The sequence below is a fragment of the Typopeltis vanoorti genome, chromosome 12 (genome assembly GCF_054136105.1).
Source record: "Typopeltis vanoorti isolate ZY-2024b chromosome 12, IOZ_Tvanoo_1.0, whole genome shotgun sequence".
NCBI classification, from domain to species: Eukaryota; Metazoa; Arthropoda; class Arachnida; order Uropygi; family Thelyphonidae; genus Typopeltis; species Typopeltis vanoorti.
Window position 1 is genome coordinate 115,683,298 of NC_143560.1, and position 23,826 is coordinate 115,707,123.

At 33.6% G+C, this 23,826-nt stretch overlaps 1 protein-coding gene across 6 annotated transcripts in view; it reads right to left on the reverse strand.

The window, feature by feature from the left end:
- LOC150101153 (vacuolar protein sorting-associated protein 26B-like) overlaps positions 1-23,314 on the reverse strand; it is a 133,206-nt gene extending 109,892 nt beyond the window's left edge. For 3 of the 6 annotated variants that reach the window (XR_016549116.1, XR_016549117.1, XM_090401097.1), the window contains exons 1-2: positions 22,514-22,563; positions 3,460-3,603 (exon numbers count right to left, since the gene is read on the reverse strand). Coding sequence is in view for 3 of the 6 variants with exons in the window: in XM_090401097.1 (XP_090257223.1) it covers positions 3,460-3,603; positions 22,514-22,552 (183 nt within the window). In the remaining 3 variants the exon portion in view is untranslated. Of the gene's footprint in view, positions 1-3,459; positions 3,604-22,513; positions 22,564-22,907 lie in introns of those variants that run through there. The other 3 variants (XM_090401099.1, XM_090401100.1, XM_090401098.1) reach the window with 3 other exon arrangements.
- Between the last annotated feature and the right edge of the window lie 512 nt (positions 23,315-23,826).

A 23,826-nucleotide genomic window follows, 5' to 3' on the forward strand; every position in this document is an offset into this window, starting at 1 on the left:
TAGATGAGATGAAAAACTGAAGAGTTGTGGAAAACAAAAAAAATTATAATATTATATAAATATGCAAATATAGATCAAAATTTGCTGGGCTTGATAAAGTACGTTCAGTGCACAATGTCTGTAATATCTGTTCTGTGGAGCAGTATCTTGTGGGTTTAGTACTTACTCCTATATATAAACTTGTCACTAATATGTGACATCAAATTTTACAGGTCTGAAATGAGAAAAGAAAATTTTTTTTTCACATACTTCATAAAATCATGGTCAAGCATATTAAGCGTTCAAAAAAAAAAAAATTATAACTCAGACATCATGGTAAACCATATTATGGTATGAAAACTTCCATTCTATATCTTTATTGTTAAGTAAAATTAATTTTCTATAGAATATTTCATGTACAAAATTTATTTTACTTAAAAAGTTTGGCCAGTTAGCCTGGCTGATCAAGATTTTTAAGTAAAATAAATTTTCTACATGAAATATTCTATAGAAATTCTAAATAATTTTCTAATTAGATTAATAACCAGTAAACAAAACAACTTTTCTCTACTATGCATATACAGTTGATCCTTGAAGAATACGGGTTTGAACTGCATGGATCCACTTATACACAGTTTTTTTTAATTTAGGAATTTTTTTAGAGATTCTGACAATTTGAAAAAACTTGCAGATGAACCGTGTAGCTTAGAAATATCAAAAAAATTAAGAAAAAGTTAGGTATGTCATGAATGCATAAAATATATGTAGATGCTAGTCTATTTTATCATTTACTACCATAAAATATATACAAATCTATTATAAAAAAATTAAACTTTATTAAAACTGACAGACCATACATGGACATTTGCAGTCGAAAGAAATGTGAACAAATGTACAGATAGTATTAAATCATAACTGCATAAAATAAAAAATTATAATGATTCATTCATTAGTGAATAGACTAGCCCAAAGCAATTGTATCGATTGCACTAGACTCCCATAAAGCAATCATATTGCTGCTTCTTAATTATTAATGCATGAATAACATCTGTAAATAAATATGAATTTAATTAGAGATCAATTATATATTGATCTTTAATTGACCATTATTTGACAGTGTTTTGTATCATATAAGACAATGTTGATGTACATATTGACAGACATATGATTCATCTTTTTCTTTTTTCTAGCTTACTTTATTGTAAGAATATAGTATATAATACAGGTATCGCTCGATTAATGCGGTTAATTAATCTCTCAATGTTACTGCATATATCAAAATTGCGTTAATCAAATCTAATAATCAATGGTAAAAATTACAATTCGTCCATGATCGATTAATGTATTAATAATTAGTTTTATATGGTACTCTTTTAGGAAAGATATAAAATGAATGCAAAGTAATTGTTTAATAAATACTGTACCTACATTATTTACTGCAAATGACTCTTGATAACTTCTTTTTATCAAAAGAAGTTATCAAGAGTCATTTGAACAGTTTTAGTTTTTTTTTTTCCTTATCAGTATAAATTCTACGATAACAAGCAAAATGACTTTCCAGACCTCGGCAAACAAGCAATAAAACATAAAGAAAAAAACTGCAAATATAATACATGGTACAAATTAAGTGGATATTGAATCCAATATTATTTCATAGCCGAATATAGAAGCTACAAGAGGTTCGTGCCGAATATATAGAAACTAAACGATTCGGCAGATGCAAGCATAAGCAACCTTATGGGTAACTTGTAGTAAAGGTGGAGTAAGCTCCAAATCATTTTCCTTAGTATTTTCCATAATGTAAAGCACATCTCCTAGAGGAGATGTATGATAAATAAGCCTTTGGCTCTCTATTTCAGTAATACATGATGGTTTATTTATTTTTAGTTACAATCTAGAAATTATTGAACAAAGAATAAAAAAAAAAAAAAAAAAACTAAACCATACTACTATACTGACATCGGAGGTCATGGTATCTCTCAGATACAATTTACTATCAAATATCACAAACCTTTACATAACGTGTTAAACCAAACTGAATAGCAAAAAAAACAGTGCAGAATATTACTCGTAACATAAGAATGCACAGCTACTCATGACCTCCAAGCTATACACTGAATTGTGTAAGAATATTTATATTAAATATTTGGCATGAATCTGTCAGATCAACTGCGAGATCCACAGGGTTCAAGGCACGTTAATCAAAACTCTTGCTGTGTATATCAAGGGATTGCCGCAATTAATTTTGCTGCGTTAATCAAATCCCACATTAAGCAAGGGATACCTGTACATACGTACCATACAAAATATGTATTAATCAACTGTTTATGTTATTGATCCAGTCAACAGTAGGCTATTAGCAGTTAAGTGTTTGGGGAGTCAAAAGATATACGCGGATTTTCAAACAACACGGGGGGGGGGGGGGGGATAGGCACCTCTAACCCACGCATTGTTCAAGGGTCAACTGTACTACATTAGATGAAGATAACTGACATTTTATTATCTTAAAAAAATGCAGAAACTATTATTATTATTATTAATGTCAGACCTCCACAGAGTCAAAGGTTTATTGCATGAGGTACACACTATCACACACACACAAAGCTCCTAAGACCATGTCCTTAAACCCATTCAATCTGCATTCACCATACTCTCAGGCAATGCCCACTCACCAACCACTCTCCATGCAAAGAATCTTCTCTTCACTCTTTTTGTTCACATCCTCTTTATACAGTATCCAAGGATGACCTCTTATTTTACATTCCTCTCCCATTCTATGAAAAATTTCTTCCATGTTAACCTGGTAACAATTCATGAGCAACTTATGTCTCAATCATATCCTCCTATTCATGAAGCTTTGCAAATTGCATTCCCTCAATCTGTCTTCATATCCTACATTCAAAGACCAGTTACTACTTCTATGAAACTCCTCTGCACCTTTCTAACATGTCCTCATCACCACCATGAAAACCAAATGACCAAATCTGTACGGAATAATCCACAAATCCTGATTAAGGCTTATACAATGGAACTATAACCTTTATTTCTACACATCAAGGTCCTCTGCAATGTGGCCTCTAAATTTCAGGTTCTTACCTACCACCACTCATATCTCTCTCATTTCCTCTATCTCCTTCAAAGTTTCCCCACTAAGTGTGTGCTTTACATCTCATCATTGCTTACTAAATTTCAGAACCTTACACTTTGCAACATCGAACTGTCAGCTCCACTTATCCACAATTCATACAATGTATTCAAGTCCTACTATAAGGCAACATCATCTACATTTTTTTCCTAAATTCTATATACCTTATTTCCCATTTTCATACACTGATCCTCTCTTAAGAGACAAAGAATGTACTAGTACACCAAAGATTGACCCCACATACACACAAATCCTATTATCAGAAAATTTGAGATGAAACCTGATGATTTACCATCTTAATATTAGTATTAAAATAAGGGTAAAAATAAACTTGCCTTCCCTGAAACAGTTTCACCATCATAGTATAAAAAGTGTTTTTCTTTTTTTCCCTCTTCTGTTTTGATTTCTGCAGTTTTTCTTGTTTCTGCACCATCGAGAACAACATCAATATCTACAGTCTGACCAAACCCAAAGAAACTCTGAAAATGTATTAACAATAAAATAAAATAATTAATGCCAACAAATCTCTTAAATATATTAAAAATTTGCATTACTCAAAAACAGTATTTGGCATCTTTATACATTTATCATTTAATGTTTATTAAACTGTAATTCCTAATGAATCTAATTAATATACTGTACTTCTTGGTTTTCATATCATATCCTAAATTATAATACACTATAGTGTCTACAGGATACTGCTACATGCAAAACAAATTTATCAGTGTTGTTTTCCTCATGCATCATGCTACATAATTTCACAAAATCATTACAACCTCCTGTAGAAAGAAAAAACTTGGGAGTAATCATGGGGGGGGGGGGGGGGGAACGAGCATACCAAGTTCATTACCTAATCATGTTTCAGTATTATGTTGTTTTCTGTTTTTCTTGTCAAAAATTGTATTCAAGTAGCATAGCCTTTGTTTTGCAAATACATGAACTAAAATTTCATCAGGACTAGAATGTTTTTTAAACTCTATCCAGATAACCCAATCAACAACTTTAGAAAATTATCAGAAATATCCATACTTACGCACATGCATGCATACACACACACTATCCAGATAACCCAATCAACAACTTTAGAAAATTATCAGAAATATCCATACTTACGCACATGCATGCATACACATACACAGTCAGTAGTAGAATTTTTATTATATTGTGTGACCACCACTTTACTTCCTGAAAGTCTGAACTATGTTTGGTCTATAACTATGTTCTAGAGACCAAACATAGAACTATGTTTGGTCTCCAGAACTAGGTTTTCAGAATATGACTTGTTGCCACCAACAGTACCAAGCATAGTCAAGATTTTGAGTAACATGGTTTATTCAACAAGTGTTCAAGAGGAATATGGCTGCATAAAATAAATGCAATCGTGCATTGATTTATTGTTCATCTGGCTTCCAATTTTTTTTTTTTTTTTTTACTGGTTTTAGGCATTTGGTTCAGTGTGCTGTTACATTAATTTACAATAAAATAAAGTTGGTATCTGATATTTAATGCATTCAAAATAGATATTAAAAATGTGAAACAATGGTAATATGGAACTTACCTCAAAATTGCTTAAAAAACCAAAATGTGATTGATGGTACAACATAATTAAAAATTACACTAAGAATATAATTATGAGGATACCATCTGATTAAACAAGTATCTTCATGACTTTCGTCAATTAAAACATGCAAGGGCAATTACTAGAGCAAATTAAGTTAAACAGAATTGAACAGGACAACATTAGTGCACAAAGCATAAATGAAAGAGCAGGCAAGCTTGCAAAGGAATTACAGAAATGCAACTTTAGCAAGAAAACAGGTAAAATTCTTTTAAATAATTTTTTTCATGTGCCATTAAAGTAAAGGCATTAAAGGAAAATGGACAGAAATAAAATAAAAGAAATACATGGTTATAATTGATATTACTGAGACAAAAAAAAAAAGAGAGACTAAATGATAACATGGTTTATTCAATAGTAGTAGTGTTCAATGACAGGAAGGAATAGACCTAATATTCAGCAAAGATGAATATCAAGCCTCCGCAGCTCAGTAAATATAGATGAAGCCCTTTGATCAGAAAGACCTGGGTTCGAATCCCAAAAGTAACGTGATTCTTTTGGGATTCGGTCTCTTTCGATGAAAGGTGAGTTAGCTGGTCTCATATGGAGGTAGGGGTTTTTTCAGCCTGGAAACTCAGGTTTTTCATTCTCCAGAACAGGCAAACAGGCACTGTGAACACACACGGATTACAGTCATGAATATTGCCCTTAGGGGATGTAGCAGAGGAGTGATAAACCGGCTGCATTAATTCATCATAGGTCCCTCATTAGGGTGGACTCAACCCATCCTAATGAGCAGAAATCTGGTAATTGCTGGATTTCTGCTCGGCATATGACTAATAATTACTCTCACCATACTCTAACATAAAGATGAGATATCCATAAATTCACTGTGAGAAAGAAAATGCAAGGAAAGGGAAAGTCTTATGTGGTGAATGATAGTGATATCTTCAGATTGGCTCAGAAGAGTACACAATCTGAAAGTATTACAATGTACACAATCTAATATCTGAAAGTAAGTATTACAATGTAAAGAAAGATGTGAACAAAAAATGTTTGAACAAAAAACTGTAGACTCAAATATATGAATATATTTGGAAAAAAAGTAGCTTTGAAAATGAAACCTAGACCAAACCTAAGAAGCCCCCAATGGCAAAATTTCAAGAAATCCGAATGAGTCATAATAATCACTGCATTCTTCTCTGAATGACTCATTCAGAGATGAATGCAGTGAATGCTCTCTCTGCAAGAAAGAAAAATTAGAACCTTCTTGGAACTTGAAGCTTCAATTTTTTCTCCTATCACTTGAGAGGAGAAAAAATTCAAGCTTCAAGTTCCAGCAATTAATCAGCATGTATCTTTAAAGAACAGAGAAAAATATAAGACTGCTAAAGCTGTGTGTAAAAATACATGGAAAGCCTTTGGAAAGAATATTTGAAAAGAAATTTTTTGCTCCTGATGATACTAAGCTAGGGAGAGGTGAAAACAATATAATTTTATGATAAGTATAATATACAAAAAAAAGACTATTAAATTATTTCAGGAAATTACAACGAGAATATTAATTAAATGAAACTTTAATCAATACTTCCTATATTTCGGCAATGTCACATCACCATCTTCATGGGAACATAAAACTATAATACATGGACGCAGGAACTAACAAAATATAAGAAGTATTGATTAAAGTTTCTTTTAATTAATATTCTAGTATAGGGGTGCTTAAGGGTCAAAGCTGTATAACTGAGAGGAGACCTCCACATAGCCTTTAAAGGAATGCGGAGAACCGACCAGGGCTTCTGACCTAATGTCCAATCCTCACCTTCTCGTGGTGCACACTATTGGGTATCTACTTGGATACTGAACGGACGAGGATGGGCTGGCAATTTGGGATTTAGCCGACCAAATTGTATTCTTATTGGTTAAACCAAATAGAATGATGGTACAACATGACAAAATTTCATGCCGGCTGGTGCGTCACCCGGTTAAACAAGGCCCCAGTTGTTTTCGCCAGGGAACCAGGGCGAACAGCGAAAAGTCAGCTACTGGAACAAATCTGAAAATAAACCCCAACTCAACATCACCAGAGTTAAAGATCGGTACTATCAACATAAGAAGCCTGAATGGCAAAGAAATGGAGCTAGCTGAGGAATTAGATAAGTACCAGATCGACATAATAGGGGTGACTGAAACAAAAAAGACAAAAACTGGTGAGATCTTTCTGAGCAATAAATACAAAATGTTATATTCAGGCAATGACAATCAAGGAAAAGAAGGAGTAGCCATAATATTCAACACAAAATACGAGGCTAATCTTCTTGGATGGCAGTCAGTCTCAAGTAGAGTAATGTGGGCAGATATGAGAATGGGGAACTGGACAATGAGACTTATTTGTGCCTATGGTCCCACAGAAGGTTCTAATAAGGTAGAAGTGGAGGAATTTTTTGAGGCTTTAGAAAAAGCAACTGACACAATGAAAAATGAAAAGTTGGTCCTTGTTGGGGATCTAAATAGCGGAGTAGGAAATGATTGTGAGACATACAAAAATATTTTGGGAAAATTTGGAGAAAAGAGCAAAGCTAATAATAATGGCAAATATCTGTTGGATTTCTGCTCAGGACATGGACTGGTTATTACTAACACCATGTTCCAACATAAAAATGTGCACAAATTCACATGGAGTCTCATTGACTATGTTATTGTTGACAGTGATGTTTTCTCCCTGGTGCAGGACACCAGGGTGTACAGAGGATTTGAAATTGGAAGTGATCACTATTTAGTCTTGAGTAGGATAAAATTGAATTTCATATTGAAAAGAATAACATGTAAGAAAGTTTTAAAGCGAATAAAAGTTGAGCAGCTCTCAGATGTGAGCTGTAGACTAAAATACACTAACATTATTGAAGAAAAAATGAAAGAGTTTGAGAACAGGAACCAAACCTTGGAGATTCAGCGGCAAACCTTGAAGAAAACACTGATTGATTCAGCCAGAGAGGCATGTGGTGAGGTTGTCTGTAAGGATAAAAAAATCAGAACTCCCTGGTGGACACAGGAAGTTAAAGAGGCAGTGAAGGAAAAGAAGAAAGCGTACCAAAAGTTCCTGTCAAATAAGTCAGCTTGTGATCTTAGAGAATATAGAGACAAATGCAAGAATGCTAAACACTGTGTAAAACTAGCTAAACAAAAGTCATTGGCCTACTTTGGCAAGAATATAGAAAATAAATATCAAGAAGGTGGCAAAATATTCCGGAGGTTGTTGAAGAAGCTTAAGAATGGAGGAAAGAGTGCTGTAAAAGGAATTAGAGAAGATAAAGGTGACATGAAAACGGGAGAAAAAGATATCCTTGAAGTATGGAGTAATTACTTCCGAGTGTTCCTGGCAAGATCTATGCAAGTATACTTGAGAAACAGTTGAGATGAATTGTGGAAGAAAAGCTTGGTGAAGAACAAGCTGGATTCAGGCCAAATAGAGGCTGTCAGGATCAGATCGTCACTTTACGACAAATAGTCGAGAAAGCATGGGAATATAACAAAGATCTGTATTTAAGTTTTGTCGATCTGGAAAAGGCATATGACAAGGTGCCAAGAGAGAGAGAAGCTATTCAATACGCTGCAGTTATATGGTGTCAATGGGGCATTATATCAAGCAATACTTAGTCTTTATTTGAGTTGTAAGTCAGCAGTTAGAATTGAAGGAAGTACAGGAAGATGGTTTAATGTTAAATCTGGTGTGAGACAAGGATGTACATTATCCCCTCTGTTATTCATTATCTATATGGATCACATTATGAAGGAAAGTGGTATTAAACATGATATCAAAATTGGAGATGTTAATGTCAGCTCTTTGCTTTATGCGGATGATGTTATACTTCTAAATAAATCCGCTACAAGTCTGCAAGATTCTCTGACTAAATTGAATAGCTGTTGTAATAGATATGGTATGAAGGTCAGCAATAAAAAGACAAAGACAATGAAAATAGGCAGAATCATTGAAAATGTCAACTGTGTTGTGAATGGAGAACCTGTGGAACAAGTAAAACATTTCAGCTATTTAGGCACGATTTTTACTGAAGATGGTAAATTCAATATAGAAATAGACAACAGAATCAGCAAAGCTGGTATGGTGGGAAGTCAATTGAATAAATTCATATGGAATAAGAGAGAAATTAGTCGGAACACTAAATTAGCTGTATACAAGACAGTGTTCAAACCAGTTTTAACTTATGGATCTGAGAGCTGGGTCAGAAGTAAAACACTTGACCAAAGACTAGAGACCACAGATATGAGAGTCCTGAGAAAGATTATAGGCGTGAACAGAATAGGCGTGGCATCAATGGCAGTATCATATTAAAAACGAGGATATTAGGAAAGAACTTGACATTGTCAGCATCCAGGAATGCGTTAGCAGAGCTAATCTCAGATGGTATGGTCACTTAAACAGAATGGGCGAGGAAAGATTAGCAAAACAAGTGTTCTCTGCCAGGTTGGCAGCAAAATGACCCAAAGGAAGACCAAGATATAGGTGGATTGATACGGTACAAAGTGCTTTAGACGATAGAAATATAAGATCTGATAATGTTGGAGTCTTGACAAGTAACAGACTGATTTGGAGGAAAATTGTAGATAGGAAATTAATAATGGTGTAATTTTTTTTTCATGTAGTACTATCATATCCTGTATGCCTCCATGGCAGGAATTTGATGATGATGATGTTGCAATTTCCTGAAATAATTTAATAGTCATGTGTTACCAATGTATAAGCTTATCTACAAGAAAAAAAAAAGTCTATTAAATTGATGTAGAGACCCTGCTGGATTTAAATGAAATGATATTGTCGACAATGTATAATGGTTAATAGTTCAAATGTTGGCAAGTGTAAGGTTAATATTAAAGATCTTACAAGTTGTATATTACTATTGCTGAGACTGCACTACAAGAAACTGATGAGACTATAGATCTAGGTAATAACAGAGGAAGGGTTAAAAGTTCAGAAGAAGCTCAGAGGACAAATTGCATAAGATGTTGTGATTTGGGAATTATGGCTGAAGCGAGTGAGGCTATGAGAACAGTGGATTATGTCTGTTAATTTCACATGTTCTTCTGGCCAGTTTATGTGGGATGAAAAACCAAACTAACTGGGAGAAAAAAATCCTGCCACCTCTGTAATGCTTGGGCAAAATAGCACAAAGAGCTACCTGGAATGAAACACATACTTATCAGAAAATGTCATGTGGAGTTCAGCCACAGCAATTAAGGCTATGAAGCCAACATAATTTGTCCATTAACTATTCTGGGTTAGCTGATCTCATATTCCATATGAGATCAGCTAACCCACTTCAGCTGGTAAGTCCTCAAAGGTTCTTCACACTGTAGACTGGATCTGAACATATCTTTCTTACTAGCTCTCCTCCTAAAAACACATTTGCTAAGCTCCTATTCTGCCACTGCTATGAAGAGTGTCATTTCAGCATATATCTATAATTCCATTCTTACTTCAAAACCTGTCAAAATCCAGACAGGATTTTGGGTATGTCAAATTATATTTGACATGCACAAATGGCATTACACTGAATATGTGAAACCTTAAAAGTCTGGTCTGTCTGGCACAGCTTAGTATTGATACTAAACACAGTATCTGGTGTAATGAAGCTCGTCTTCTCAATAGAAGCAGTTTTAAATATGAATGACTTTTCAAAGAAAGTTGCAAAACCCTTTTACATCAGCCTAACCTGAATCAGAAAGAATCTCTCTCTCTTTCTCTCAAAAGTTTGGGACATTCTCATTTTATGTAAACATCAAAAACAGTTTTAATATGTAAGCAGTTTGAATGAATTCAAGAACAAGTATGATAACTGGTGCATGTAGTATGTGGCCTCCCTCGATGAATCCCTGACTCCCTGGAGGTCTCTCTCTTAAGAAATAATATTTATTAATAAATTAATATCTAGCTCATGGCAACCATTTTTAATCGGTAAACCAATTATTGTATATACTTTGTATTCCTGTTCTTTGATTTGCTTATTTCTACACACTGATGATGTACTGTTATTTTCAGCATAAAATACTTGTACTGTCATTAAAGTTAATTGCTGTAGTTATTTTGTAATATGTTGTTTATAGTTATGCCAAGGGTACCTTTAAAGATTAGAATCAATAACACAACTACCTACTTCTGCTTCTGTCACCATCCTACCAACAGCATCCATTAAGGTTATCCTTCCATTCTTTCTCTTTCACTCTTCCTTTTACTCACTACTTAGCAAAAGAACTATTTAGAAATATATACACGTTAACACAAGAATAATGTTTAATTTGTCTGGTCTGAAGATGGTCTGAATATTACAGACCATCTTCAGTGGCTGCATAGGAATAGTTTTAAAAAACAAAGTGGAATACGAACAATTGATCATTCACACGTAGAACGAGCTGCGTGATGTCATATCGCTAAGTATTAGAAGAATAAACTATTTAACATTTAATATCTTTAAAGTCATAATAAAGATATTAATTCAGAAAGTCATATAATAATCTCAAAAATAACATTAGACGAATATAGGAAATTTACAAAAAAAAAAAAAAAAAAATTAATGTGTTATCCTGATTAAACTTTCCTAAATTTTTGATATAGATATAGTCATTACGATTCAAGTTAGGACGTTGAAGTAAGGCCTCCACACTTTCTTTAAATAAACCTTCAAATTTGTAGTGACATCTGTGTAGGAGGAGAGTCTTGGACCAAAGGATACTGTGGCTTGTTTCTAATCCATGCTGAGCTAATCCAGATTTCTCAGGTTTGTTGTGTTGAATTGATGACTGATGCTCTTGAATTCCTTTTTCTATAGAACGTCCAGTTTGTCCAAAGTAGGAAAGATTACAATTGCAAGGAACTTGACACACCAGATAGAGACAAGGTTGAGCATTTATCTTTAGATGAAGGAAAATAGGTGGATAATTTGTTAATAGGAGTGTAAGTGGCTGTTAAATCATATTTCTTCAGACTTCTTGAAATTGGTTCTGAAATCCCAGAAATGTAGGGAATTGGAATTTGGTGTATTGAATCTTTGCTGTTCTGTGTTGGATTGTAAGAATCGAAAAGATGTTGTGTACTCTTTTCGAAGAAGCCATTTAGTTTCATGTGATGTTTGATAGTTGAGAGTTCTTCCTGTAATAAATGAGAAGTTGAACAGTTAGTTTTGGCTCGTCGGATTAAACATTTTATGATTCCTGTTTTTTGACAAGGATGATGAGCAGATTCTTTGAGAATATAATGACCTGTGAAAGTTGGTTTTCTATAAACTGTTGTTGTAAGAATACCAGAAGGTGAACGGATGAGAAGGACATCTAAAAAAGATAACTTATTGTTTTTTTCAATCTCCATGGTAAACCTTATACGAGGATGTAAGGAATTGATGCTGCTTAAAAAGGAAGGTAAGGAGTCTCTGTTGTGAGGCCATACAGCAAAGATGTCATCTATATATCTAACCCAAAAGGATGGGTGAGGGAATATAGATGAGAACAGGACTTCTTTTAGATGTTCTAAATAAAAGTTGGCAAGAGCAGGAGAAAGTGGACTTCCCATGGCTGTTCCTTCCACTTGGTTATAAAATTTGTTTTGACATAAGAAATATCCAGAATGCTTTACGAAATCAAATAACTTTATAATATCTTGTGGGAAGATGTCAGCAAGTAATTCTAAATCTCTTTGAGAGGTACATTCGTATATAAAGATTCTATATCAAAGATAACCATAAGATCTAGGTTGTAAAGTGATGTTTTTCAATTTATTTAAGAAATCAGAAATCTTCACCCTATAGTGGATTGTATTGATTCTCCTACTTATCACATAGCCAAATATCTATCTAAATTATTGAAATCACATTGGCAACTCACCTCTTTTTTGAAAAACTCTCCTCCTACACAGATGTCACTACAAATTTGAACGTTTATTTAAAGAAAGTGTGGAGGCCTTACTTCAACGTCCTAATTTGAATCGTAATGACTGTATATCAATATCAAAAATTTGGGAAAGTTTAATCAGGATAACACATTAATTTTTTTTTTTTTTTTTGTAATTAACTTTGACGAACACTTTATTAGTCTAATGTTATTAGACTAATAAAGTGTTCGTATTCCACTTTGTTTTTTTAAAACTATTCCTATGTAGCCACTGAAGATGGTCTGTAATATTCAGACAGAAATATTTGGCAAATTAAACATTATTCTTGTGTTAACGTGTATATATTTCTAATCATTATGTCACAAGTATCATTAAAAAATCAAAAGAACTATTTGGGATTTCTTTGGCCATATTTTCTCTCATAATCTGATTTTCCTTCCTTATGTTGAAATCACTTTTTTTTTCTTGTGCTTCGTACAACTCATGAGTATGCTAATCACTCTTCTTGTTATATGCCTTCCACAACAATTCTGCAGCTCCTGCTTAATGATGCCACTCATCCATTTAACTCCAATTTATAATCATTATACTGAGTATATAGTCTGATGGTTCTTGCTATGTATCTTGCCATTTCCCATGGGTTACTGGCATCCCTTTCTTTATAGATTATGCCATGGCACTACTAGAAACCACCTCATAAGTTTGTCACAATCACCTGATTTGCAGTTGCACATACACCCTTTTTTCATTTCAAATTTTACATCTAACAACCTCCCAAGTCAAGACTGCATCATCACTCTCCTTGATCAGAGGCAATATTAGCTACCTTAATCACAAATCCTCTGATGCTGTCACCAGATCCAGCACTTTGAAACCTAGAGTCCCCCTCCATCACATAAATATGTAGATAGGCTTATATGTTCGTTGTACATGTTGATTAACAGGATGGATGAGAATACAGACAGATAAAAAAAAATAACTGTTTATTAACTTATTGCTGATATTTTGCTAGTATTCTCTCCAGCATCTTCAGAGCACAAAAACAGTTTGTTACATTATGCGAAACAACAATCTGGTGTGTGTGTGTATATATATATATATATATATATATATTTTTTTTTTTTTTTTTTAACATAGATGGTGCCTAATTAGGACTTTAGTTCTTCATGCTGTACTTTACAGTTGTTCAAACTAGTCCTATTGTTATATTGGATTGTTTTTTTTTTTGCATACTGTAACAAACTGTTTTTGTGCTCTGTAGATGCTGGATATAATCCCAGCAAAATATCAGCAATAAGTTAATAAACAGTTATTTTCTTATCAGTCTGTGTTCTTATCCATACCATTAAAATTAATCAACAATACCCTCTATCACATGCTATTACAAGCAACTATCTCTAGTAAGTGTGTAAATTCCATTCCTTCTCGCCATGTGATCTTTCTACCTTCCACTCTATGTCTCCATAGTTTAAGTTCACTATAATAATTACCCATCCTACAGTCATTATGGGAATTTGTCAACACATTCTATCACCCCATCTTCCTTTATACTCCATAACCTATAGTAACTACCAACTAGACATTTCGTCTTGTTAGCCTCTATCTCACCATATCTTCAAATGCACTTCCTTCCACATCTCTACCTTCCTGATAAATATTCTCTTTTCTGGTTGTGATTTTTTGTTATCATACCCCTATCTCCCATCCTGTTCTTTTTATCTTCCCTGAAAATACTATGTCACATTCTGTCCCAATATCAATCTCTATCAACCAAGTCTCACTAATGCCTTTAATCTTTTGGCTAAAGCAAGCACTAACCAATGCCAAAAACTCCTCTCCCAGATGCTCATGGCTTTAGTATACCTAAACTGCAGTATCCCCCTTAGCTTACAGCTTTCTCTGCATTGACCATTCCTTCAAATTCAAGACTTAACTATACTAAACATTCCATCACTCTCACTCAAAAAGGATGCACTTCAACAAACAACACTTTCTTCGAATACCTAACTCCAAATCCATTCATGTACAATCCATCAAACTCATGAAAGCACTTTTTCATGCATCTAATTTACTCCACACTTCTACATATAACACTCATCCACTAGCCCAACTGCTGTTTTGGAATTACATCTGAAGGCAACAGTTCTTCTGACTAGTTTGTCTGTTTTACAGGATGAAAAACCCAAACCAGTGTCTCCACAACCTCTGCATCAACTCCTTTGCAATCACTATTATACTAGGGCAGAAGACATATTGTTTACTCACTCGCTCTTCTTTTTTCACTTCTTTCAATACCTCTTCACTTTCCCTCTTTATATTTTAACAACTTCACTAATATCCTTAAATTCTGCAGCCAGGAAATCATAAAAAGCCACGATTTCATCATGCTCTCATCAAACACTCGCTGACAGTACATTAACGAGGGTATGAGGCACCTGTGGCGAGTTTCTAACTTGTGCCCCCTTAACCCAAAAATGACAAAAATTTTGAAAAATTAAAATGTAACAAGTTAAATTTTACTAAGTACAATATGTTATATACTTACTATTAACCCCATCAAAATGAGTTGCAGTGTGTTGCAGAATTTGTGTGTCTAAAGCGGCGTATTGCCAAAATTTAAAAATACAATATAAAATAGCGGACTTTTATATCTATTTATTTATTTTTAACATTTTTTACATTTTGCACCCCAAACCTAGTTGTGCCTGTGGCAGGCACCTCATTCACCATGCCCTTGATATGGCACTGCTGTAACAAGGGCGTGATTTTTTTTTTTCTAACTTGGTACATTTGTCATAAGCATCCATATGAAATTGCATGTCATTCTATCAAGTAGTTTGTTTTATACACCTGTTTGTATCCCTTGAAATGAATAAAATTGAGTATCGTGCGGTTATAAAATTGTTTGTAAAAGAAGGTTTAACACCAAAAGAAATTCATTCGAAGTTCATAAAAGTTTATGGGACCTCTTCTCCTTCGTTTCTGACAATTAAGAAATGGGCAGCCGAGTTTAAACATCGCCGTACCAGCCTTGAATGTGATCCTCTACGTGAAGGACGTCCAAAAAAGTGCAACACCAGAAATCATTGATCAAGTGCACGATATGGTATTAGATGACCAGCGAGTCAAAGTGCATGAAATTGCTGAGACTATAGGCATCTCAAAAGAACATGTAGGATATATTTTGCATGAAGAATTGCAAATGAAAAAGCTTTGCGCAAGATGGGTGCCACGCTTGCTCACAGCAGATCAAAAACACACTCGCATAAAAATCTCTGAACAGTGCTTGGAGCATTTTAACAATAATAAAATTGATTTTGTGCATCAATTTATTACTATGGATGAGACTTGGATTCACCATTACACACCAGAATCCAAACAGCAGTCAAAACAGTGGAGAGAAGCCGGTTGTTCAGTGCCAAAGAAGACAAAATCGGTTCCATCAGCAGGAAAGGTCATGGCATCGGTGTTTTGCGATGCTAAAGGCATTTTGTTTATTAATTATCTTGAAAGGGATAAAACAATAACCGGGAAATATTATTCCAATCTTTTAACCAGACTAGACAAAAAAATTCATGAGAAAAGACCCAGTTTACAGAAGAAAAAAATCATCTTTCATCAGGACAATGCACCTGCTTACAAAGGTGTTTTGCAATGGGAAAATTAAGGGATCTTCACTATGAATTGTTGGAATATCCACCCTATTCCCCAGATTTGGCTCCCTCTGACTTCTATCTCTTCCAAAATCTAAAACTCTTCCTTTCTGATCAGCGTTTTTCTTTGAATCAAGAGGCGATTTAAGCTGTAGAGGGATATTTTGTAGATCTTACTGAGAACCACTACAGGGACAGGATAATGGTGCTGGAGCATCACTGGAATAAATGTATTAGTCTTAAGGGAGATTATCTTGAAAAATAAAAATAATTTTGAAATTATAAATTTGTTTTTTCATTGTTAGGCCGAGAGGTTTTCAGACCACCCACGTATATAATGATAATGGCATGGATGATTGAAGTAAAACGTTAGCTTTTGCTATTGAGACCAGAGGAAGATTTCATTTGCTTTACTAAAATGTGATGTGCATGTTTGTGTATACTGGCTTTGCACATTGCTGGTTTTGGCTTCTCTCTCTCTCTCTCTGTGTGTGCGTACACATACATATCCACAAATGATTTAATAGCTCTTAATCTCTATTGGTCCTGAAAAATAACAAACAAGAAAAAGACTGGCATGTAACCCTCAAAAGTTAACTTAACCATTTAAATTTAGTGAAGCCAATATATGCAAATATGCACATCCAATTTTACTAAATCAAACACAAAAGCTGCATCGCATTTTACGAAAGCAAAAAAATCACTCTTTTGGTCCCACAGAGTATAAGAACTGAAAATCATGAATGTGGGCATCCTTATACAGCTTTTTAAATAAAAATATATCATTTCACATAATGCTTACTTTATTGGAAATTACATGTGCTTTATACCTTGTTCTGTTTAAGTGAACAAAAATCAGCAAGAAATCTGCAATTTTTCTCTTGAATTTAGAGAAAGCAGAACTCATTAATGTTTACAGGAAACATGTCATCACACTCCCATCAAGCACTCCTCTTACCACAGAAAAATCAACTCAGGTTCACTGTGCAATGTGTTTATCAACCAAAACATACATAGAGAGAGATCTGATCAATTATGCCTCTGCAGAGACTACTGAACAGAAGTGACATGATTAATAAAAAAACTGGTAAGCATGTGAGCCTGATTATGCAGGTACAAAAAAGATTTTTTTATCATGATGAACAGAAAAGGAAGCCATTCCTGAAAGTTTTGTATGGAAGGTATGAAGAAGTATGTGTGAAGAGCAGATTTTTGCATGGATAGTGATGGCTGAGTGGAATGCATTGCGAGAGCATATGGTGTGTACAGATAATCATGTTTAAGACTGTTTGATGAACATTGTGTTTAACAGTGATGATTTCTCATAGTCATCTGATTGCATAAATACTCGACAGTAATAATTAAAATCAAATTTTATTACTTCATCATCCAATTTCTGACGTATACCCTCAGTGGGAGTACAGGATCTTATGATGGTACTACATGAAAAGTTACATCATTACTAACTTCCTATCAACAATTTTCCTTCAGATTAGCCTGTTATCTGTCAACATTCCAATATTATAAGATCTTATATTTCTGTCTTCTAAGGCACTTTTTACTGTATGAATCCACCTACATGTTGGTCTTCCTCTGGGGCTTTTTCCTGCCAAAGAATACTTGTTTGGCTAATCTTTCCTATTCATTCTGTTTAAGTGATCATACCACCTAAGATTAGCTCTGTTAACACATTCCTGAATGCTAACAATGTCATGTTCTTTCCTAATATCCTCGTTTTTAATATGATACTACCACTGATGCCATCTGTTCAGTCCCCCAATCTTTCTCAGGCCTCTCATATCTATGGTCTCGTCTTTGATCAAGAATTTTATTTCTAATCCAGCTCTAAGATCCATGTTAAAATTGGTTTGAACGCTGTCTTGTATATAGCTACTTTAGTGATTTGACTAATATCTCTCTCTCTTATTCCATATAAATGTATTCAGTTGACTTCCTACTATACCAGCTGTGCTAATTTTTCTGTCTATTTCCAAATTTAATTTGTCATCATCACTAAAAAGTGTGCCTAAACAGCTGAAATGCTTTACTTGTTTTATAGATTCTCCATTCAGGATGCAGGTTAATGTTTTCAGTGTTCCTACCTATTTACATTGTCTGTCTTTTTAATGCTGATTTTCATACCAAATTTTTTACAGCAGTTATTCAATTTGCATTTACATTTTCCTCTGTATTCTCTAAGAGCACAAGCTGACTTACTTTCCAGGAACTTTCAATATGCTTTCTTCTTTTCCTTGACTGCCTCTTTTAACTTCTTGAGTCCACCATGGAGTTCTGAGTTTTCTGTTCTTGCAGATTACCTCACCAAACATGCCTCTCTGGCTGAATCAAAGTTTTCTTTAGGGTTTGCCACTGTATCTCCAAGGTTTAGTTCTTGTTTTCAAACTCTTTCATTTTTTCATGAATAATGTTTGTGTATTTGAGTTTATAGTTCACATCTGATGGCTAAACTAATACCTCTAATTAGCAGGTTTTGTTTTATCCCCCTTTTTAAATATTAGGTATTACTATACTTGTATTCTATTGGTATTTGTCCATTTGTATATATTTTATTTAAAAATTTTAATAATCTCTGATGAAATTTTTTTCCAGCAAATTTATACAGTTCAGAGTTTATCTAATCTTCTGCTGATTTACCATTTTTAATTTTAGTTAGGTTGTCCTTCTTATTCCTTGAATCTTCTCTCCACGTGACTTTGTGCACTTTTTATGTTGGAACATGGTGTTAGTAATAAACAGTCCAAATTCTGAGCAGAAATCTAGTAGGTACTGACCATTATTATTAGCTTTGCTCTTTTCCAAATTTTTCCCAAAACAATCTGATATGTCTAATAATCATTTCCTACTTTGCCGTTTAGATCTCTAACAAGGACCAATTTTTCCTTTTTCATTGTGTCAGCTGCCTTCTCTAATGCCTCAAAAAATTCCTCCACTTCTTCCTTAGTAGAACCTTCTCTGGGACCATAAGTACAAATAAGTCTCATTGTCCAGTTCCCCATTCTGATGTTAGGCTACATCACTCTACTTGATACTGCCTGCCATTCAAAAAGATTATCCTCATATTTAGTGTTTAACACATTATGGCTACTCCTTCTTTTCCCTGATTGTTATTGCCTGAATATAACATCCTGTATTTGTTGCTTAGAAAGACCTCATACTGTTTTTGTCTTCTTTTTTTGGTAACTCCTATTATGTCGATCTGGTACTTATCCAATTCTGCTAGTTCCATTTCTTTTCCATTGATGCTTCTTATGTTGATGGGACCAATCTTGATCTCTGCTGATGTTGAGTTGGGGTTTGTTCCAGTAGCTGACTTTTTTTGCTGTTCGCTCCATGAAAACAAAGGGGGGGGGCTTTAACCGGGCAACGCCCAGCCAGCATGAAATTCCATCATGCTGTACCATCATTTTGAGTCATAATTTAAGCCAATGAGACTACAATTTGGTCTGCTAAATCCTTAATTGCAACTCGTCCTCGTTTATTCAGTATCCAGGCAGTTATCCAACAGGGTGCACTAAATGAAGAATAGACATCAGGTCAGAAGCAGTCAGTTCTCTGCATTTCCTAAAAGGTTATATGGGGGTTTCCTTCCAGTTATCCAGCCAAGACACTTTAGGTATCCCATTTTATTAATATTTATTTTATTACTTGTATATCAGAAATAGGATCGTGATCAAGACAATGTCGGTATCCAATGAGAGAGAGACAATTGTCCCCCACCCCCTTTCCATTCTACAACATGCATCTTATTTATTTCTATTCTGTGTTGTCATCGATACCGTGAAAAAAATAAATAAAAATAAATAAACCAAAAATAACATGTACTGTGAACACATAAGCCTTTCCACGAATACAACATGCATAGTTTATTTAAATACAAAGCAGTGCTCACTGAAATAATAATTTTAAAAAAAGTATGTACTTTTATTTATTTTTCATAATAAAACTGCATAGTGCAATGATCATTTGCACATGGACTAGTGTGTGCAGATCTAGTGTCCAGAATATTTAACAAATAAAGAAATGCTCTAAAAGCACCCAGAGAAAAATAACTAAGTTGTATCAGGACTATGGAATGGTAAATATGAGAATTAACCTGAGGAAATATTAGTGTTCAGTGAGTGTTTACAGAGCACAGAAAATAGGGGGAAGCAAAAGTGGATGAGAAAAGTATATAGGTGATATTTGATATTTTTGATACTTTTGAAATTAATGATATGTCATTCATTCGAATAACTGCCTAAACGTTCCCAATCCTTTTTTTAAGTGGAATAGGTGGCGCTGCTGTCATGTACGCACAGTAAAATTTGCATAATCCGCTTTACCTGCGTTTACTGCAGGTATATGACTGCTTTCAGCTCCACCAGCACCATTTTTAGTCACAATTTTGCTTGTGACTAAAACAGTAAGAAAATTCAAAACATTGTTTATTCTACTATTGCAACACTATGTATTTGATGCTATCAATGTTATTATTATCAATGTTATAAATAAAACATTTTTACATTTCTAAAATTTTTTTATATCTATACTTTAAATAGCAAAATGTGGGAACCAATTTCTTCACATTAAAAAAAAAAAAAATAATAATAAATAAATACATAAATTTAATTGAAGGCTACTTTATATCAGCCAGAAAGAAATTGAACTGTTCAGACTCGAACCCTTGAAGAAGCTTACTCGGGGTGACGACAACTAGTACTTTCGTATTAGATCTAGTACTTTTTATAAATTTTTAGTGTTCTAGTACGTTGACCAACAGATCTAGTACTTTCTTCCTTCCAAATAATAATAACAACAACAAGATTAGAGTTAGACATATGAGTTTAATATTTTTCTCTTCTCCCACCTCCCCATATGTCACATTCAGTGACACAAGCATGATTTCTCTCTTTTTTTCTCCCCTTCTCACTGTTCGCTGACCTTCTCTTCCTCACTCCTGAATCCATACTCACGCAATCCGACTGGTATTATGAAAATATATTCTTTTCATCGACTGCTAATGAAAATATATTCTTTGCTATTCAAACACCTCTCGTGAGTTATAAGATCACTACAGCAATGAAAACAAGTGGAAAAATTAAATATTTTAATATAAGTAACCACCTTTTATTTATCCACAGCGTAAATTGGACCTCATTGAAAGGATAAATCCAACCGACAATGGGTGGTTTTTATACATAGAAATGTATATCTAGGGACGTTATGAAGAGCTTGATAGAGAATGGCAACTATTGAAGACTGTAGAAGCATTTGAAAAAAAGTTTTTTTTGGAATAAGGTTTTTGAAATGAAAAATGCTGTAGGAGAACAAATGTTCCCTAATTTAACAACATAGTTAAAGCTGTGCCTCCCTCATTCATCAGCAGCAACTAAAAGGATATTTTCAGCAGTGACAATAAATAAGAATAAAATAAGAAATCAACTACAAACTCACTTGATGAATGGCCTTCTTTTGACAAAAGAAAAATTTAAACTTTCATCAGCTACAGATTTTACTATTTCTGAAGAGTTAATTAATTTAGCAAAATCTGCAAAAATAATGAATAAATACTTCCAGTGTTTTTCTTGTGAATGGGCACCCCTTATATGTAAATATGTAAATAGCATATTAAATAACTGAAAATTTAATGTTACATTATTTTAAACACTAAAAGTTATATATTAAATTAATACACATTAAGTGCTAGAGTTACAACTGGGACTTCTGTTATGATGAATGACAACTGCAGCTCTTGGACTCATAGACGACTATAATGAGATGAGTTTTGATTTTTTTTTCTTTTCATTTTTGTCGTACATGTGTTAATTTCAAGGTTTTACATTGAGTTCATCTATGATAATAAGGTAGTGATATCGTAAAATGCCCAAAACAGAGTGAAACGAAAGCAAATAAAAATCTAGTACTTTTTTATTTCCAGATTTATTACCTTTTTTTTTGCATAAGTTCGTACGAAATATTTTTGCTAAGTGGTCACCCTGAGCTCACTTCAGTGATCACCTAAGTTGTTTTGTGATAATTTTGATTTCTCTTATTAAAAAAAAAAAAAATTCCCAGATTTCACCATATAAAATATTCTTCGTCGTAGATTCTAGCAATAACAATACAAGCAAGTAATGATAAATTTGATAAGAGTGCACGTACATCCATTTATAATCGTACTCTATATGAAATTATCACATATTCCAATTATTTATAGCATTAAAATGTAACTACTTTCATCTTTGATAATTCATCGGTATCAAAAATGTAATTAGTCCTACCAGAATAATGACTCGATACACATAAACTGAGCAAATCATACTACTGTATATGAGCCTATTTGTGATGGGTTCACGTTTCTAACCAGTGTGATTTCCAATGTGATTAAAAATCACACTGGATAAAACACGAATTAAAATTCCCAGTGAGTTCTCAAAGATATCATGTGCTTAGACAAAACTAACCCACCATTGTACGGTTAACATTTGAAAAGAATGCATAGTTTTCCCCTTCGAAAATTAAATTGATAAATGAATTTGCAATATGTAATGAATGACACATGTTTATAGCATTACCATGCCATAAAGAAACTGATATGGGAAATTTAGTAAGGTATTAGAGCTTTATAACATTCCAAATGAAGGGCAATGATTTAAAAGTAACAAAATTCTTTACCATCCTCTTCTTAGAGGAAACTGCAAGCAGAATTCACAGATTCGACACAATGCAGGTTAATAATTAATTTACTGGATGTTAATAATCTTAAGCACGAAAAACTTCACACAAATATACATTTATATACACATAACTCCACTATTTAAACGAGACCATTTGTAATTAAACTGATGTTTACTATATGTTTTTTTTTTCTTCCTATGCTGAGTGCATAAATGTGAGCAATTTCAATAAATAATAATAGTATTCAACCAGAACACCACACTACCATGGAATAACAGAAGTAAACATCATAACACCAAAGCTAACTCCATAAAAATTAATAACACTGCATACAGTTCGCTATTTTTAGTGTATGTACTAAAAATCACTTTCCAAACTGCTCTCCACGTGGCGCCTATTTCGACAATCATTGACATAATTATTGATGTATACGGATTTTTTATATTTTTTCCGCACCTTTTTTTTGTCCAGCTTACACATTTCGCGTATTTTTAGATACGTTCACGTACACTTTTTTTTTTTTTTTTGCTCTTCAACATTTTTTGCTTATTATTTAAATTACCTTTCATTTTACTTTTAGATGAAATAGTGACTATGTGCCAAAGAATAAAACGTTTTCAGAATCATGCATTAAACTACTGGAAAGATAAGGTGAAGAAAAAAAAGAAAAAAAAATCAGTTAACGCCTTTTTGTTCCCGTATAGGGAGTAGGCGAGGTCGGAAGAAATAAAATTTATATCCATTATGACAAAGATTGGTAAATTTTAGTCATTAAATAAAATCTTTGTTTGATAACTTAGGAGATGACAAAGGATAAATGGGCACAGCAAACGCTAAGATTTTCGAACTCTTGCATATATCCAAAGAAGTGATCGCTATCAGAGATAAGGGGATTCGAGTAAGAGAGACAAAACTT